General features: G+C 40.3%; 2 protein-coding genes across 2 annotated transcripts; one reads left to right on the top strand and one right to left on the bottom strand.

Annotated features, from left to right (window-relative positions):
• Positions 1-312: 312 nt before the first annotated feature.
• LOC141599780 (small ribosomal subunit protein uS17c) lies at positions 313-1,019 on the bottom strand. The gene has a single exon (XM_074419888.1). The coding sequence runs from the start codon at positions 925-927 to the stop codon at positions 442-444; it is 486 nt and encodes a 161-aa protein (XP_074275989.1). The 5' UTR covers positions 928-1,019; the 3' UTR covers positions 313-441.
• Positions 1,020-13,796: 12,777 nt separating this feature from the next.
• Positions 13,797-14,447, top strand: LOC141601054 (uncharacterized). The gene has a single exon (XM_074421315.1). It carries the CDS (start codon positions 13,797-13,799, stop codon positions 14,445-14,447), a length of 651 nt encoding a protein of 216 aa, XP_074277416.1.
• The last annotated feature ends 529 nt before the right edge of the window (positions 14,448-14,976 follow it).

Here is a 14,976-nt window from a genome sequence, read left to right as displayed (position 1 = left end):
ACAAGGCTAACTAAAACTGAAAATATGTTTACCCTTCAAAAAAAAAAAAAAAAAAAAAAAACTGAAAATATGTTTGGGTAATCTTATCATACTGAACAAGAAGATAATATTTCAAGTATTGTGGTAAGGAAACTTAAAACCACATCATCACATTTTACCTAAAACTGTCCACGAATACTCTAATAAAGACCGTTCTATCAGCCGCAAAGAATAGGGCCTTAGTACCATACAATTCTGTTAACCAAGACGGGCGAAGATTGTGGATTCCAAAATTGCAGTAAATTTGAAGCATTGCGAAACATAAACACATAATTTTGAAAAATAACACAAATCTCTAATTAAACCGAAACGGTACAGAATGCACAGAATTATAAGTTACAATACAATTTTCGTTGAGGCATTTCATCAAACACCTCATCTACTAAAAACAAAATCATTGATTTAAACAGTCTTATCCTCATCAGGCTGTTGAGACTGAAGTGGTAAACCAAGCTCATTGGGAGCAACTACATCGGCCGCGACCGGAGAAACCTTCCTGGCTTGAGGTTTAACAGCAAGAAAAGTCTTGGTCTTACTAATAGGCCTACACTTTTCAAGCTGGACCAAATCACCAACCTTGAAAATATTATCTGGATCATGAGCCTGAAAGCGCTTCTTCTTGCGAACCCGGCGTTTGTATTTAGGATGGGGGGCTAAGCGAGTGACTTCCACAGCGACGGTTTTGTCGTTGGTAGCGCAAACAACTTTGCCCTGCATGGATTTCATGGCTTTGATGGTCAGGGTTTTGGTAGTGATGGTGGATGGTGGTGGTGATGTTGAGGAGATGGAGAGGGTGGAGAAGGTGTTGGAGAGTGACCCATGGAGGAATGTGGTGGTGGGTTTGGATGAGGTGAGTGGAGGTTTGAAGAGGGATAATGTGAGTGACATTGTATGGTTTTGGGATGGTTGGATTTCAGGAATGAGAGGATTTGTGGATGAGGTGGTGATTATTTCATCTTTTGTTTTGGTGGTCACAATTATATCCTACTCCATGAGTAGGGTATAAAATTAAAATTATAAAATTAAAATTTTAGTTATTGAAAAATTATAAAATTAAAATTTAAAACCTTTAAAATTTAAATTTGATACATTTGAAAAATATAAAAATTAGTACTACAATTTATAATTTTCGTTCCTCTATAAATAGAGATCACTTTTGATATATTTTGGTGTTTATTTTAATTTTACTCACATATTCACATCACATAATTAACATATTCATAACAATGAGATATTCACATCACGTAATTAACATACTCATCAGATATTCATATTACATAATTAGCATATTCACATAGATTAAAAATTATATTCACAAAGTAAAACTCACATACTCACACAACTAATATAGATATTCAAACAATATAACAGACATGTTCACAAATTACTTGTTCATAAGAACAACAAACATTTTATCGAGTTACTCACAGATATTCATTTAACAAAATATACATATTCACACAATTTAACATGTAAATATGTCACTTAATAAATTTTGTGAATATATATTTAAATATTATAAACGAGTTTAAAAATATAGCAAATATGATCTTTTTTTATTGAGTAAACAATATTATGAACATTAGTGATTTTTTGTTTTTTAAAATTGGTAGTTAGATTAAAAATAAAGTCATTTTAAATATATATGCACCTTTTAATAACTACCCATTATACATTACAATTAAAAAAAAAACTGATGGGAGTACCATGCACCATACTCTTGGGTGCATGGTATAAGAATTGACTTTTTTGGAGTTGTTTTTGGGCTTCCGGCCTACTTGTAAATTTGTTGAGTTGGGATTTTGGGTAGACCTTGCAACTTTGCAAGTCTGACTCGACCTGAACCGAGAAAACTCGACCAGATAGAATTTGGGAATTTTGCAAACTGAAATTGACTCGTAACCGACACGATCCGATGATCAGTGATCCAAACCCGACCTGATATGAGCGCGGCCTGATATTGACCCGATTAAATTGATGACCAAAAAATTATTAAGTTTAACTTGACTCGATAATGACACGACCCGTTATATCATTAGACCCGAAATGAACCAACACGACTTAAAAGGATAAACTGACTCGATATGTCCTAACTTGACTGACCCAATTGTCACCTCTACTTTGGAACAAATTTGAGTTGTGATAACATTTTACCCACTAAATATTGATACAATAATAACTAATTGGCACCTTCCACCATACTTCTTGTTTTTTTATAGGGCTTAGGTTGTCTAAGGTAGGGGTGTTAACGAGTTGAGTCGAGCTTGAGTTTGGCTTTGCTCGACTTGTGCTCAAGAACCAAAACTCGAGTTTGAAAAAAATGTGCTCGTTATCAAGCTTGTGAGCTTTAATGTGAATTCGAACCACACTCGAGCTCAAATCGAGCCTATATATAATGTTAATTTTTTTATTTTTTTTCCTTCCGATATTTTCAATAACAAAGCTCGAAGGTTATATGTAAAAATATTTGGCAAATCAGTGAGACATTTGATATGCGTGATACAAAGATATAATCATGATAAAATATTTTTATAAAATATGAGCAATATCTTATCTAATCACACAAGTTCGAGCCGCTCGCGAACTTTTCGAGCCGAGCCAATGTTTGCTCGGCTTGACTCATTAAGCTCTCGAGCCGAGCTTTGACCGAGTTGATCTCGAATTTCTCATGAGTTGTCTCGTCTCATTAACACCCCTAATCTACGCAAATGAAAGTAATAATCGAAAGTTCAACTAACTAGGTAACTAGTGGAGTAGGATTTGAACCACAAAAACTCGAGATGTAATTAGCTGTTAGATTTGTCGTTTCAGAATACACTAAGTCACGTTGTTTGGGTTTGGATTAAGTTACGACTAAAGCTAAGAATTACTAAACAAGAAGATATAGAATAAATCAACAAGATCAAACAAAGACAACAAAAGGGTAATAATATTTTATCAATAAGAGAATAACAAAGGTTCTAAACAATTGTTGGGGTCGAGATTAAGGTATTACCTAGGCTTGGGTCACGTCCTATTGGTCTTATGACCGTCTTAGGTTAAACTAGCTGGCTCTCGCAAACTTTCTATCTATTCCTACCAAGTTTATGCAATTCTAACCATTAACCTACGTTTTTAATGTTAAAGTTGATGATATAGATAGATAAGTCAAATAGGAAGTTGGAAGAAACAATTCAACATACATTTAAGGCGCAAAAACTTGGAAATAGTATCTGTTTTAGCAGGATTTTCCTGAAGGGATCCGGCTTATTTATATAGTGATCAGGGTATCTAGTTCTATAAAATTAGAATGGTATGGATAAATGATAAAGAATGAAACAAGTATGATGGATAACGTTTTTATTACTTTGATAGACCGGGCACAATATTGTATGAATATCTGAGAGTTTTAGAGTAAAAAGAAGATAAAGTATGGATCAAATTAATAATGAATGCCTTTACAAATGTTCAAAATCTCCTATTTATATTTTTCTCTCCCTTTAACGTTATAATGAGCAACGTTCATAATCAGCAACCTCTTCCCCAAATTGTAGGAGCTGTCACCGGAATAATAGGGCATGCTTCCTATTAGCTTGCTTGACCCGTTCTCAACTCAACCAATCCTTAGCCTTTTCCTTTCTTTCCGTCCAGATTCATGGATTAAATAGTTCTAGGTTTGGACTTGGTCTTCCTTGAGAATAGGGCACGGTTATTTAGTTTATACAATCGTATTTCTTGTTTATCTGCTTAATCCAGGCTATTTTCAGGAATCCGCCAAGCTATGATATACTGATTATCAGGCTTCTCTTCCAGGATTTAGTAGTCTTCTTGCCATAATATTCTTCACCAGCCAGATAGTAGTTAGTCTTGTCCGGTCTTTGTCTCTACCATTCAGCTTCATTGAGTCGGACCAGGTTACGGTCAGACCAGGTTAAACTGGGCCTAACAATTGCCCCTTGACATTTTACCCGTGCTGGGTCAGGCCAGGGGTGAAATGTCAATTTTTACCGGGTTAAACAATAAAGAGACTTACACTTAATTAATGACTCTTAGACTCCTAGTTACCGTTGGACACTATAACGGCTAGGTGATGTCATGCTGAGAGTTTTGCAATCCCTAGGGTTTTCACACCGTTATAGATTTTCTATAAATTCGGTATTTAGGGCAAGATTATCTTCCACCAAATTTCCTCCACTTTCTTTGCTAAATATTCTTCTAAAATTCTTCCGAATTCTTCCATATTTCTCAAGAATCCCGTTCGTATTTTCTCAACAATTTCTATAATAAATCAAACACTTAAGAACATGGGAGCAAAGAAACGCCCTACATCCCGAAAAGTCTGCTGCGAGCTCCGAACTCCGTAAACGTCCGGAAGAAGAAGTGATGGAGATTGATCCTCCTTTCCGCATTGTTGCTTTTAAGTACCAGGATTCTGTATTCACCGCCCTTCAATCTTTGGATCCTTACTTTCCTGAAGAGAACTTGTTGAAAACAAATTATGACAAGATATTAAGGGAGAAGAAAATAATTCTGAATCGACCGAGGTATGGATTCCTCGAGTCTTGTCCATTAGGGCTAACTGGGTATCACCTGGTTGGTTCTGTATTTTTGAATGGGCATTCAAAGCAGGCTGTAAGTTACCTTTTACTCCCTTAATGATTGACACCATCCGTGCTATGGAAGTGTCACCTTTTCAAATTATGCCGATGGTTTGGAAACTTGTTCATTCCATAGAAAATTTATGCGCTAAACACAATCTTGTGATTACTCTCAATGATATTAAGGCATTATATCATTTTAAAAATCCTTCTGTTGGTCGTTTTAATTTGAGAATTAAGTCAAAGATGACTCCATTAATTACTAACCTGGATTCTCGAGACGACAAGAGTTGGGCAAAGACTTTCCCGTTTATCCTGGGACCGAGACTCGGGATCGGGCTTTGATTACTCGAGATATCCTCCTTTGGAGAGTGGTAGGTTTCTGTATTTTTATTTTGCGGTTATATTGAGTGAGAGTGAGGTACATAAATCTTACCTGTATATTTTGTTTTTGTAATGTTTGTAGCTCCTGATTGGAATCACGATCCTCTGGATGAAGAGGCTATTGCAAGGATAGATGCTTTCCTTGCCATTCCCGAGGAAGAGAGGACACGCCACCTGCTTGGGGCGGGAATTGTTGCCCCGGTATATGAAGACCAAGCCGATCAAGGGTTAAAGTACCCAAAGGCAAGCCTAGCTCTCTCGCTCTTTCCCCGTACGCCTTCTACTTGCTTTTATGTTGGCGTTGTCTCTTTCCTCACACTTTTTAGTTTAATATTTACGTATATTTTTATATATCCGGTGTTTAGATCTTCTCGCTAGGGCAAGCTAGCTTTTCTGCAAAGGATTTGAAGGTCAGGGGTGGCTAGGATTGGCCGAGCGAGTCCAAGAGCCGAGAAACTAGTGGGAGTGACAAGACTTTGGATATCCCGATTTCGATGTCCACCTCCTCAAGATCCGCCCGATAGTGTCACCAGGGTCATACAAGCTCAAAAAGAAAGAGGGAGGATGATATTCGGAAGAGGAGGAAGGAGGGAAACAACCTATCCCGGCTCGGCCACTCAGAGTATAAGGCAGGTGCCTGCTAGGATTGATGACATGGATGATGCCCGGGCTCGGATAGATGAGTTTTCTGCAAGGATGAGCGACCAACTGTTGTCTGCTAGTACCCTTGATTCGTCTACCAGGGTGGTTTCTATTCGACTTCTCTTGTAACAAGGGTCGCCGAACTCGCTTCCCGGCTAGAGAGAGTTAGTTGATCTGTTTTTTATAGTTTATATGCTTTTTGTTTTACCTTGTATTTGCCTAATTGATTTTGTATGTACGCAGGGTTGGATCTTTGGGCTCACTCGCTTGTCGTCGGCTTAGGGACGCCTGTGCCAAGGTTACCACTTGGAGGAAAAGCTGGATAGGCTAAACCGTGACTCGCACTCATCCAGGGGTAATGAAGTGGTGCTCCAATCTCGGTTGGCGGCGGCTAAGGAGTCAACCAGGGTGCTATAGTTTGTGAGGTGGTGCGAAAAATGCCGAGAAGGTCTCAGTCAGTTGGAGTTGGAGGTCGAGAAGCGTGCAATGCAGATCGATTGAAAAAGAATGAAGAGCTTGCTTCTTTGAAAAGGAGTTAGTGGAGGCGAGGTTGGGCGATGCACTCGACTTCTTAAAAGGTCGGGTTGATGCTATGAGGGACCCGAATCGATCGGGCGATTGGAATCCGGACCGAGATGAGACACTCGGATGCTCGAGATCCCGACTTGGCCAACATGGGTCAAGAAGAAGAAGTGGATTCTCCTCCTTCCAAGGCAAAGTCCGGTGATCGGAGATGGTGGATGGTTGTGAGTCGATTCTCGGCTCAAAAATAACTTAGTTTTTCTTTTGGGTTTTGGTCTATCCAGGGGGAATGTCCCTGGAATGAATTTTTAGAGTTTTAAGGAATTTTTTGGCCCATCCAGGGGGAATGTCCCTGGGATGGATGGTTATTAGGTGGGACCAGTATTTTGGGTGAATAAATATTTGGTCTCTGTTTTGTTTCTTTTTGTGTTTTGATAAGGTACTGATGTTGGACATGTCTCGGATCTCGCCATTGTTCGATCGATCGAGCCGATTTTTTGACTCGATCGAGCGCGCTTATTCGATCGATCGAGGCCGCTTATTCGACTGATCGAGCCGCTTAATGTGTTATGGGTGGGGTTGTTGCACATGCGGAGGGCTTATGACCCACCTATGTCATACAATTCAGGAATAGATTTTCCGGGTTTGTATGTTGAGCTCAGTATTTAAAGGCCTGTTTTGCAACTGAATTTTGGGTATCAGTTGGATATTTGGTGGGGGTGGCCCCCAATCTTTGAGATTTGTTTTAATTAAAATGCAATATGTAAAACAAGTGTTGAAGATTTCGCTAAATGAATATGAGAATATAAATAAGTGTTTGGACATATAAATTGAAGAAATCATATATGGCATTTATTCATGTAATTGCAAGTATCATACATGTAGGTTCAAGGCAAGAAGTATTTGAAGTAAAAAGTTATACCTGGATTGTGTGATATATTCTATATGTGAAATAGTTTTAAATGTGTAATATTCCGGCTCTCGGGATCATTTCGCCGTCCGGGTTTGTAGTCTATAAGCTCCCCGGCCAACAATTGAATCAATCGGATAGGGGCCTTCCCGAGGTTGGGGCCAATTTGCCAAAGATTCTTTTCTTTTGTGTTTTGGAAAACTCTCCTGAGAACGAGATCTCCTACCCTGAATACCCTGGCTTTGACAGCTTTTGTTGTAGCTTCTCGCAACTCTTTGCTTTGGTATCTTTGCGCTAATCGATGCTTGCTTTGCATCTCTTAGCTCCTCCGTTAAGTCCAGGCTATCCTCCATTAGAGGTATGTTGTTTGTTGTTGTGTTTAGGCTACACCGGCTGATGGAATGTCCACCTCGGTAGGAATTCTTCGCTTCACATCCATAGACCAAGGAATAGGGGTTTGGCCAAAGGATGTTTTAGGCGTGGTTCTGTCACCAAAAGGACCAGGGGAGCTCTTGACCCATCTACCTTTTCTTCTTTCCACTTTTTCTTTATGCGGTGATCACCACTTTGTTACTTGGATTCACTTGACCGTTGGCTTTTGGATATCCTGGCGTGGATGTTACCGTTGATGTTCCATTGAGCACGGAATATCATTGTTCTTTTTCCCACAAATTGTGTGCCATTGTCGCATACTATTTCGGAGGGGATGCCATATCTACATATGATATTATGTTTGATGAATGCTATGACATCTTTCTCCTTGACTTGCCCGTATGATTCGAAACTTCTATCCACTTGGAGAAGTAGTCAGTCATTGCTAGCATGAAAACTTTCTGTCCGGGTGCTTGAGGTAGTTTTCCTACTATATCCATGCCCCACTTCATAAATGGCCAGGGTGCGGATATGGAATGTAGTTCTTCGGATGGTGATGGATGGATATATGGTCCGTGAATCGAGGCTTTGCATTTAGAGCTAAAATCCAGGCAATCGGCTCTTAAGGTGGGCCAATAATATCCTGTTTCGAGTACTTTGCTTGCCAGGCTTCTTCCACCTTTGTGATTTCCACAAGATCCTTCATGGATTTACGATAATATCCGCTCGCCTTCCCGTGGTTCCAAGCATCTGAGGTAAGGTCCGGCCTGCGATTTCTTAAAAAGCACGTTGTCAATAATAGTATACGAAGCAGCTTTTATTTTTAGTGCTCTGGCATCTTGCTTATTTAAGGGTAGGATTCCCTGTTGTAGCCAGTCATAGTAAGGTTTCGTCCAAGAATTAGCAATGTAGATTGGGAAACTTTCATTTTGTTTGTTTATTGCAGGTTCTAATAAATGCACAATGGGTATTTTGTCAAAATCAAGGGGACTAAAGTTGGATCCTAGGCCGGCTAAAGCATCGGCCTGGGTATTTAAGTCCCTGGAAATTTGGTCAATATCAAAGTTTTTAAACTTTGATTTTAGCATTTGAACAACATCTAGATAAAGCATCATTTTGGGGTCTTTTGCAGTATATATGCCATTTACCTGGTTGGAGACAAGAAGGGAATCGGTGCGTACCTTTAAATTTTGCACACCAAGATCAATACATACCTTTAACCCAGCTATCAGGGCTTCATATTCCGCCTCATTGTTGGTGGCCTCAAATGCACAGCTTATGGCCTGTACTATCTTATCCCCCTGTGGTGATTTTAGTACTACACCTAGGCCTGTGCCCCTTGTGTTGGCTGCTCCATCGACAAATAGGGTCCATTCTAGGTCTGTTTGGTCGCTGGTCAGTTTATTTATTTCTTTTATTAGGTCAGGTTCTAGGGTCGGACTAAAATCAGCCACAAAATCTGCTAGTGCTTGTGACTTAATTGTTGTCCTTGGTTCAAACGTTATATTGTATGTGCTTAGGGATGACCATTTGCACATTCGTCCGGGACAATTCGATCTCCTAAGTACGGACTTAATAGGAAGATTTGTTCTGACTATTATAGGGTGACTTTCAAAATATGGTCTTAATTTTGTGCAACTCATTATTAAAGCTAAAACATATTTTTCTAGTAGGCCGTACTCGATCTCTCGCATCCAATGCAGACTTTTACTTACATAATAGACAGGTGCTTTGTTGTCCGTCTGCTTCTTTGACCAGGATCGCACCGACAGCTTCGTGGATCGATGTGTATATTGTCGGGGTTCATCTTTGACCGGTTTAGCCAGCAAGGGTGGAGAGGATAGGTATATTTTCGTGTCTTCAAAGGCGGTCGATGATCGGGGTCCATTGAAAGTCCTTGTTCTTCCTTAGCAGGTTATAAAATGATTTGCATCTTTCTCGATGATCTTGAGATGAATCTATTCAGTATGCTATTCTCCCCGTCGCTTTTTGTATGTCCTTGACTGTCTTTGGTGGTTCTAGTTCCAGGATAGCTTTGATCTGCTCAGGGCTGGCTTCTATTCCTCTCTTTGTCACCATGTAGCCCAAGAATTTGCCTCACGAGACTCAAGTGGCATTTTTGTGGGTTGAGCTTCATATTGAATTTTTCCAATATTTGAAAGGCTACTTCCAGGTCTTTGACATGGTCTTCTGCCTTTTTTGATTTGACTACCATGTCATCTATATAGACTTCCATGGTGTCTCCTATCTGATCTTTGAACATCATGTTGACTAGCCTTTGGTAGGTTGCACCCGCATTTTTAATCCAAAGGGCATAGCAAAGATAACAATATATACCTCTTTCGATGATGAAAGTCGTGCTTTCCTGGTCTGCTGGATGCATTTTTATTTGATTGAATCCGCTGGAGGCATCCATGAATGTCAACATTTCGTGGCCTGCAGGGCATCTACCATTGCATCGATGTGTGGTAGGGAAATGGATCTTTTGGGCAGCTTTGTTTAAGTCGAAGATAATCTACGCAGACTCTCCATTTGCCATTTTTCTTTTGGACAACTACCACGTTTGCAAGCCGTCAGTCGGTACATCACTTCCCCGATCATTCCCATGTCCAATAGCTTGTCAACTTCTTGGTTGATAATTTCGTGCCTTTCTGCAGCAAATTTTCTTCTCTTTTGTTGTACAGGCTTAAAGGATTTGTCAATGTTCAACTTATGAGTAATAACATCAGCATCTATGCCACCATATCAAAATGTGACCAAGCAAAACAAGACATTTTAGTTTTAAGAAAGCTGACCAGATTTGGTCCGATTGAGTCGGGTGCATCGACCCTACAAGTACTTTCCCGTCGGGGAATTCTGGGTCTAATATGACTTCTCCTGTTTCCATCTGTGTTTGTGCTATGTATTCTTCCCCGACAGTGACTTTAATTGCTATGCAAGGGACTTACCTGACTTTGAGGGTTTCAAAGCCTGAGTGTAACATTCCTGAGCAGTCCTTTGTTCTCCTCTGATGGTGGTTATCCCCCATTCTGTTGGAATTTTCACGCATTGATGGTATGTTGATGGGATTGCTTTGACATTGTGGATCCATGGTCCGCCCAGGATTACATTATACGAGGATAAGCAATCCATTACTCCAAATCTCTCATATGAAGCCACGCCCTCCACATAGGTAGGCAAGCCGATTTCTCCCGGGTGTTTTTTGTTTCTCCACCGAATCCAACCAGACGCTGGATTTCTTTATGATCTTGCTTTCGTCTATCTTCATAGCTTTAAGGACGTCAAGCATCACCAGGTTGATTGAGCTTCCTCCATCTATCGATTCTTGATACTTTGGTCGTCTTGCCGATTTGCATTGTGATTACCAGGTCGTCATGGTGTAGACCGATATTCCTTGCGGTCCGAGTCATCAAAGGTGATAGCGAGGCAATGACACGGGCTTGGGAGGAGGTTGAAGTCCGGATTCCCTGGATATCCTCTTGGGCTCAGCAGAGTGGTCGGACCACGATTTCGATCCTCCATTTATGAATTTGACTTCATAGATGGGAGGAGGAGGAGGAGGATCTCTGCCGCTTCCTGGGTCTCTCTTATTTTGTCCTTCATCTTTATTCTTTGGTCATTGGATTATATCTTTCAAGTAGCCTTTCTTTAGAAGATATGCCACTTGTTTCCTGAGCTGAATGCATTCTTCTGTGGTGTGTCCGATGTCCTGATGGAAGTCACACCATCTTGTTGGATCCTTCCTGGGGTTGTCGGACTTCTTTGGCCATCTGACTGTATCTCCCAGGTTTTCCAGGCGTTTGATTAATCCTGCAGTATTAATAGAGAAGTTATATTCAGGAATAGTTGGGAGGCTAGAGAGGTTACCTTTATGTTCTTGTGCCATATTGACTTCGGATCGTTCAGGCCTGGAATAGGGTGCTGATCTGGGATTGCCTCCTTTCTGGTAGGAGCTTTTCCTGTTAGTATGTCCATAGCCCTGCTTTCCTCCGGATGAGTTCGTCCTGAAGTTGAGGTCTTCTTCTAATCTAACATGCTCTAAGGCGATGGATTGAACGGTGGCAAAGGTTGGACATGCTTTCTTGGTCAGATCTGCATAAATATCACTGTCAAGCAGGACTCCTTGCCTGAATGCTTCTACTGCTGTTTCTTCATCGCATCTTGGAATGGCCACCTTTTCTTTGACAAATCTGGCCAGGAATTCCTTGAGAGATTCTTCGAAGTCGCTTTATCCTGAACAGGTTGCTTGGTCTCTTGGCCATATCTCTGCTACTTGCGAATTGTTGATTGAAGGCATTGATCAATTCTGCAAAATTCTTGATACCTCCATTTGGGAGATTGATGAACCATTGTAATGCTGCCCCAGTCAGGGTTGTGCCAAAGCCTTTGCACATGCAGACTTGCCTGAGTTCACTGGGTATTGAGGCGGCCAACATTTTTTGTTTGAATATGGCAACATGATTTTGTGAATCAGAAGTTCCATCATAGGTTCTCATGGATGGGACAAGAAATTTCTTGGGTAGATCAATCTTTGCAATTTCATCTCGCAAAGGGTGAATCCGCAAAGTCATCAACTTCTACTTGACCACGAGTGGTCCGTACTCCGGGTATATTTTCTATTTTATTGTGAAGTTTTTGGATTTCCTGAAGCATAGCCATCATTATTGCGGCTTCAGTTTTGTTTGTCTCATCATTGGGAATAGTTGGAGTGCCGGATAATGTATCCTTCTCCGGGGTTCCAAAATTAGAGAAGTCTATGTTTTTGATGATGGAGGAGAATGGGGTTCCTGGTTCGAATCTGGTCCTGGAGCCCGAAGCCTGATTTTCCAATTTCTTCTTCAGGCTAGACTCAGATTCCTTCAGCCTATCGATTTACCTTCACCGAGCCGCTTTCTCTTGGATTGTTTCCAATTCCTTGATTTTGGCCAGAGCAGCCGCTAGTTGTTGTTCAGCGGTGAGTTCCACCATTTTTGTGTGTGGATATTAATTGAAAGATAATAAGGAGAATTTTACTGGTTGAAGAACTAGATGCCCCACGGTGGGCGCCAATTGTTTTAGCAGGATTTTCCTGAAGGGATCCGGCTTATTTATATAGTGATCAGGGTATCTAGTTCTATAAAATTAGAATGGTATGGATAAATGATAAAGAATGAAACAAGTATGATGGATAACGTTTTTATTACTTTGATAGACCGGGCACAATATTGTATGAATATCTGAGAGTTTTAGAGTAAAAAGAAGATAAAGTATGGATCAAATTAATAATGAATGCCTTTACAAATGTTCAAAATCTCCTATTTATATTTTTCTCTCCCTTTAACGTTATAATGAGCAACGTTCATAATCAGCAACCTCTTCCCCAAATTGTAGGAGCTGTCACCGGAATAATAGGGCATGCTTCCTATTAGCTTGCTTGACCCGTTCTCAACTCAACCAATCCTTAGCCTTTTCCTTTCTTTCCGTCCAGATTCATGGATTAAATAGTTCTAGGTTTGGACTTGGTCTTCCTTGAGAATAGGGCACGGTTATTTAGTTTATACAATCGTATTTCTTGTTTATCTGCTTAATCCAGGCTATTTTCAGGAATCCGCCAAGCTATGATATACTGATTATCAGGCTTCTCTTCCAGGATTTAGTAGTCTTCTTGCCATAATATTCTTCACCAGCCAGATAGTAGTTAGTCTTGTCCGGTCTTTGTCTCTACCATTCAGCTTCATTGAGTCGGACCAGGTTACGGTCAGACCAGGTTAAACTGGGCCTAACAGTATCATTAACCAATCACTCAAGATAAACATATTCATCTCTTTCTAAAAGTAGAGAGAGCTTTTTTCTCTCCCTGCGAGAGCTTTATTTTATTATTTCTCTTTATCTTCCCAATGCTTCCCCAAAATTGTATTGGCTTCCATGAAAAACCACTTCTCTTCCCACAGTTGTTTAGATTGTTTTCGTGTAAATCTAAGTTTTATCATTGCTGATTGTCTTCTTCATTGGGCATGCATGTTTTTCTAGGGTTTCTCAAGGGCTGACCAATCACTGGATTCTTAGGCTGCAGCTAAATGGATTTTGAGCTTCCATCAATAGGGTTGCATGCGCTCTTTGAGGCCTATTTAAGGGGTTCATTTATTTCGTTTTAATCATCCTCTTCTTTATCACATTTAATTTTCTTCTTCTTTTTGGGAGCTTTAAATGGCTACTTCAATCCCGAATGTTTCTGGGTACTACAACAGCTCCAATCAGGAACCTTTTAACCCCGGTGTGTATCAAAATAAGCCTGATCCACACAATATCTACCCTAACTACCAATATATGCATGTCCAACCCCAAATGCTGAATTTCAGCCTCAAAATGCCATGCATGCAAGTGCTTGGCGTTTTCCCAGAACTGGTACCATGTTTAATCTTGATCCTGCTACACTGGGACGGTCAAGGGAGTTCTGGGGTCAGTGTGTCCTGGGTTTTCTCGTTGATTATCGTATTTTCAAGGTTGATAAACTTAACGATCTGATTAGGCGAAAATGGAAGACTAGAGGCAGGGTCACTGCTTTGAAGCTTGGTGATATTTACGCTATTCACTGCGAATCTGATGATGATCGTGAGGATTTAATAAAGCGCACCTATTCTACTTTTGATGGAGCTATGATGATTTTTACAAGATGGTTCCCAGATAGTGTTCCTAGGACTATTTGCTTTCCATATGCAGATTTATGGGTTCGAGTATGCGGTCTCCCTTTTGAGTACCTTAATATGGAGATGGCTAATATTGCTGGTCATTTACTTAGTCAACACTTTGAGGTGGAGCCTTTTGAGGTAATTCCTGTTAGTGATTATATAAGGGTCAAGGTCCGTATCCAATTAAATGAACCGTTAGTTCCTGGTTTCTTTCTTTCGATGGATGGCGATTACCTTCTATGGATTCAGTTTCCCTACGAGGACGTCTTTAAATATTGTATTCGTTGTGGTAAAATTGGTCATATTGGGGCTTGTTGTCGTGAAATATTATGACTATCGTCTCTGGGGTCAATGGTATGTTGGACAAGGCTTCTGGAAGGGGGTTTACAATCTTTCAAGCTCAAAGTAATCATACAATGTTTAACTTGGATCTTAGGGCCACCCCTTCCACTACTAAATATGTTACTGCTAAAGTGCGTCTTGGTAGTTATAATGATCTGGGCGCTGATGTTAACTCCAACTTTGAAGAAGAACATATTATTGACTTTGAACTGGGCACTACACCTGGTGGTAAAGTTCACCCTGGTATGCGGTTTGCGGTCACTGCCTAGCTTTTCGCAGGACCTATTCTGTTTAATGTTGGTAGTGGAGTTCAGTCTTCGTATGTCAATGACGATGTTAACCTTAATGGTGAGGCTACTGCTGCTCATAATTATGATAATAATAATGACACTGTTATGGGGGACAATACCAACGCGGATGTTCATGTTACTCATAACCAACATGTTAATCCTCCTGTCCAAGATACTATTTTTGCTCCTGTACCGGTTCATTTGCTTGTCGAAGTTCCTGTTGTGGCCTT

This window comes from Silene latifolia, chromosome 9, assembly GCF_048544455.1.
Source record: "Silene latifolia isolate original U9 population chromosome 9, ASM4854445v1, whole genome shotgun sequence".
Lineage (NCBI taxonomy): Eukaryota > Viridiplantae > Streptophyta > Magnoliopsida > Caryophyllales > Caryophyllaceae > Silene > Silene latifolia.
Note: the sequence above shows the minus strand (reverse complement) of the source record. Positions and strands in the feature narration are given on the sequence as shown.

Coding starts and splice junctions, on each gene's coding strand:
- LOC141599780 (XM_074419888.1), bottom strand. CDS start 927: ATGTCACTCACATTATCCCTCTTCAAACCTCCACTCACCTCATCCAAA.
- LOC141601054 (XM_074421315.1), top strand. CDS start 13,797: ATGCATGCAAGTGCTTGGCGTTTTCCCAGAACTGGTACCATGTTTAAT.